Source organism: Echinops telfairi, unplaced genomic scaffold (genome assembly GCF_000313985.2).
Source record: "Echinops telfairi isolate 266 unplaced genomic scaffold, ASM31398v2 ScPeMD7_7465;HRSCAF=8503, whole genome shotgun sequence".
NCBI lineage: Eukaryota > Metazoa > Chordata > Mammalia > Afrosoricida > Tenrecidae > Echinops > Echinops telfairi.
This window is the reverse complement of record NW_022111365.1, coordinates 8,471,795-8,475,968: the sequence shown is the minus strand read 5'-3', so window position 1 is coordinate 8,475,968 and position 4,174 is coordinate 8,471,795. Positions and strand designations below refer to the sequence as shown.

At 37.5% G+C, this 4,174-nt stretch overlaps 1 protein-coding gene across 1 annotated transcript in view; it reads left to right on the top strand.

Annotated features, from left to right (window-relative positions):
- LOC101659799 (WASH complex subunit 2A) overlaps window positions 1–4,174 on the top strand; it is a 96,192-nt gene that overhangs the window by 57,399 nt on the left and 34,619 nt on the right. Inside the window, exon 16 of the mRNA XM_045283653.1 lies at window positions 3,843–3,974. Coding sequence (XP_045139588.1) covers window positions 3,843–3,974 — 132 coding nt within the window. The remainder of the gene's footprint in view (window positions 1–3,842; window positions 3,975–4,174) is intronic.

Genomic DNA, 4,174 nt, shown 5'->3' with positions numbered 1-4,174 from the left:
TAACTCAGTCATCATGTTATGGAAGTTTTAGTCTAATATTTCATGAACTATTTTCTTTGTGGTTATTTCTTTCCATTATGGAATGTTTATCAGCTATAGGCAATTGGTCTTGATAGTGTCTCAGAGAATTCTTAAGTTTTCTTTAGTGTTTTGGGTTTATTTTTGGTCTTTTTCTATAGATTGTTCTCATATTTTAGTCTTGAGAGAATTTCCTTTGAGTTCATTGTTTCAATTCTACTGATTTGTTCTTCCAGATTATTACCCATTTCTAATATCTCATTCTTTTATTTAAAACAATTTTTTTATTAGTTGGGAGACATATATCATACCAATCCAAATTTCCATCATGTCAAGTAGAATGTACAATTGCTACCATAATCAACTTCCAAACATTCTTTTTCTACATGGACTCCTTGACATTGCCTCCCTTGTACCCTACCTCCACCACTGTTCCCTTCTCTCCCTAAACCCCTTATTTTACTTGCTGTCCTTTTAGATTCATTGATCTTGGGTTTTATATACTGAAAAATAGAAAAGCATGTAACACAGCTTCAAGAGGGTGACCTACATTGACATAACACCTGAAATACACTCTAATATGAACAAACAAAAACCAAAGAAAATAATACAAACCAAACTTACAGAAAATATTGGAAACCAGATCAGGTCCAACTTGCATCATGGGTGGGGGGTGTACTGACAAAGTGTTAGCTGTTCAGTTTAGATTTATGACATTGACCTTCTATATTCCTCTTTCCCAAGCACTCTATTTAGTGACCACTTTCCTCTCTTCCCTCAATTTTAGATAGTAGGAGTTCTCTGGAGGCTTATTTCCTAAGTAGTTCCACAAATGAAACTTAGGGTCTCTCTGTTACCATTACCTTTGCACACCAGTTCTCACAGTTAGGCTTTGATACTGATCCATCCTTTGACTTCAGTAATATCTTATTTTTCAATTTCTAATTTTCTATTTTGAGTTGTCAAATTATTTCTATATTTTCATTTATTCTTGTAGTGCTTTCATAATTTCTTTTATGTTCTTTTCTGTTACGTATTTCTGTCAAGTTTTCTCTTCATTCATTTAAAGCAGGTGAAGATCATTTTTCATTTTTTGTTAGTCATTTTATTGGGGGCTCATACAACTCATCACATCCATCGATCAATTGAGTCAGGCATGTTTGTATATATGTTGCCCTCATGAAGATCATTTTTCTAAACTCCCTCATAGGAAGAAGATATAGTGCCTTTTCTTCATCTAAGATATCTCCTGGGTCTTTTCCTATGTTTAGACCATTTGTTTGTTCCATCATTTTTTGTTTTCTCATGTACATTGTAATTGGCTTTTTCTGAGATATGTTTTTATATTTGTCTGTTTTTTTGTGTGTGTGTGCAGGTGATAATAGAATGAATAGTTTTTTCTACACATTTGCTCTAACTCTTGAATACTGAAGAGTGAGTGGCTAGGTCATGTGGCAATAACCTGTTCTGAGGAAGTAATGCTAATATGGCAAAAACTTACTATTTCCTGTCAAGGTCCTAGTCTCAAGGTTGGCTCCTAAATTTCTTAGGAAGTGTTTGTTAGGCTATTGACCAAAATCACTTTCATGGCAGGAGGGAGAAGACAATATCCAAGGTACTTTTCTTGCCGCACTCACCACTGTAATTGAAACTGAATTAGAACAGGGCTCAGAGTCGCTTTAATAAATCTTTTCTGACCATGAGCTGATAAGCCCCAGGGCTTCATATAATTGATAAACTTCAGGCCTTCCCATGCAACTTTCCCCATCTGTTTCAAAACTTCACCCCCCACTTGACTTGGATTCACTTAATCTTTGCCCTCCCCCACGGTGGGCTTACTCCCCACACTCCAGGATGTCAGGGAAGTTGTGCCACCTTATTCTGTGGGATTAATTCAAGTCTCAGGGCCTAGGCTGTTGTGGGGAGTGAATTGGCAGCCTTTCTGATGCCACGAGTCTGAAGCACTGTGAGAAGGGTTTGCTTGGTGCTTGTCAGAGAAGTCAAGAATTTGTCATCTTTTCAGGGCTTCCTGCGTATCTTTCTTCCCTCTGAACTGCCAGGTTGTGTCTGACCCAGACCTCTGTTCTAACAGGAGGTTCAGAACAAGGTGTGCTTGTTTCCCTCTGCGCTCCCCTCTCCCTCATGAGCCCTTGATAATTTATAAATTATTATTTTGTCATATCTTGCCCTGGCCAACGTCTCCCTTCACCCACTTTTCTGTTGTCCGTGCCCCAGGGAGGAGGTCACATGTAGATCCTTGTAATCGGTTCCCTCTTTCCAACCCACTCTCCCTCCACCCTCCCAGTATCGCCACTCACACCACTGGTCCTGAAGGGATCATCCACCCTGGATTCCCTGTGTTTCCAGTTCCTATCTGTACCAGTGTACATCCTCTGGTCTAGCCAGACTTGCAAGATATAATTCGGATCATGATAGTGGGGGGGGGGGGGGAGGGGGGAGGAGGAAGCATTTAGGAACTAGAGGAAAGTTGTATTTTTCATCGTTGCTACATCTCACCTTGACTGGCTCATCTTTCTCCTTCCCTAGACCCCTCTGCAAGGGGATTAATTAAGGCTTTATAGATTTTTTTAATGTGTATTTTTTTTTTACTGTGAAATATACATAATGAAATGTATGTAAAACACAATTGTATAGATCCGTTCATTTAAAAAAATCTATACTTTGCATAAGATATATCTTTTTTTTTTTTTATGCCTAGTTACCTACACAGAATACTTGTCTTTTCACACTCAGAGAAAAGTTCTAGAAAGAAATAAGAAAAGGATAAGCCACAACTTAACCATTCTATCTTGTCTTACAATGTGTAAAAGCTTATAGACTTTGGAAGCAAACTCCTGTGTTTATATCGCAGCTTCATTATTTGCAGACCAGGGACTTTGATCAAATCACTTAACCTTTCCGAGCCTTACATGATTTAATAGTATTATAGTGATGAACACAGGAAACGCATGTAAAACACTTAGCACTGTGTCTGGCACACCGTAAGTGCATAAGAAAGGTCATATCCTTATGACCTTTCTTACTACATTCTCCCCAAAAGACTCCCTTCATCTTTACATTTCAGAGCTGTTCTGTTTGGGTATGTTGTCTCGAGTGTTTTTTCCATCCTGACTCTGTCTTGGGTTCTTGAATTGTCTTGCTCTCATTATCTTAAAAGTAACAATAGATATTTTTGCAGTACACAACTCTACAGGCACTTATAAATGACATTGAACCTTAATATTGTGGCAGTTTTATTTAATCAACTTGTATTGTCTTTTAAAACAAGTGTTTCCTTTCATTGGTCCCAGGCATGTGTCTTTTTTAGATGTAAAAGAGAAGAGAAAAACATCATTTTTCTCTTTTAAGCCATTGCTCTAGTTTTTATTCTGTAGAAAAAGCAAGTTGCAAATTACTAAATGCCACAGGAAGAACAGAAAGATGAGCTCTTCTATTGGTAATTACAGACTGAAAGCTTTCCCTAATTACATAGAAAAGTTAATCATGTTTCACGTTTCTACTTCTAACACCTTGTCCTCATATTACCCACTCCCACTTCCAAGTATTCTATCTTTCAATCACAGGGTAATGTATTTTCCTTTTGTGAATAGAGATTACAGTTAAAAGATATTATACACTTTGGTAGATTTATACCAAGATTAGGGTGGTATTTAATACCATGTAATGATTGTTTTTCACCCCAAAGTTGTTATGTTCTGCACCCACTGGAGACTTAGTACATATAGTGTGATGTGCAAGAATACTTTTTCTATGCATATTTTATGTCTGTTAAGTGGTCACACCCTTTGTCTTTGGTTTTCCAGGATAATTTTTTGGGGGCCACAGCTGCTAAAAAGCAGACATCATCTCTGCCAACTCGAAGTCAAGAGAAAACAAAGCTTTCTGAGCCCTCCAAAAAGAAAGCATCTGCCTTACTGTTCAGCAGTGATGAGGAGGTGGGTACAGGTTTTTCCTGAAACAAGAGGATAGGTTATCTGAGGGGATTAAAGAAATTGGCGTTGCTTCAGACAGCACTAATTTTTTTTAAAATTTTTTTTTTATGCTTCATTGGTGCTATACTGCACCTGAGGCTGTCAATTTTTTTTTTCTTTTTTAACATTTTATTAGGGGCTCATACAACTGTTATCCCAATCCA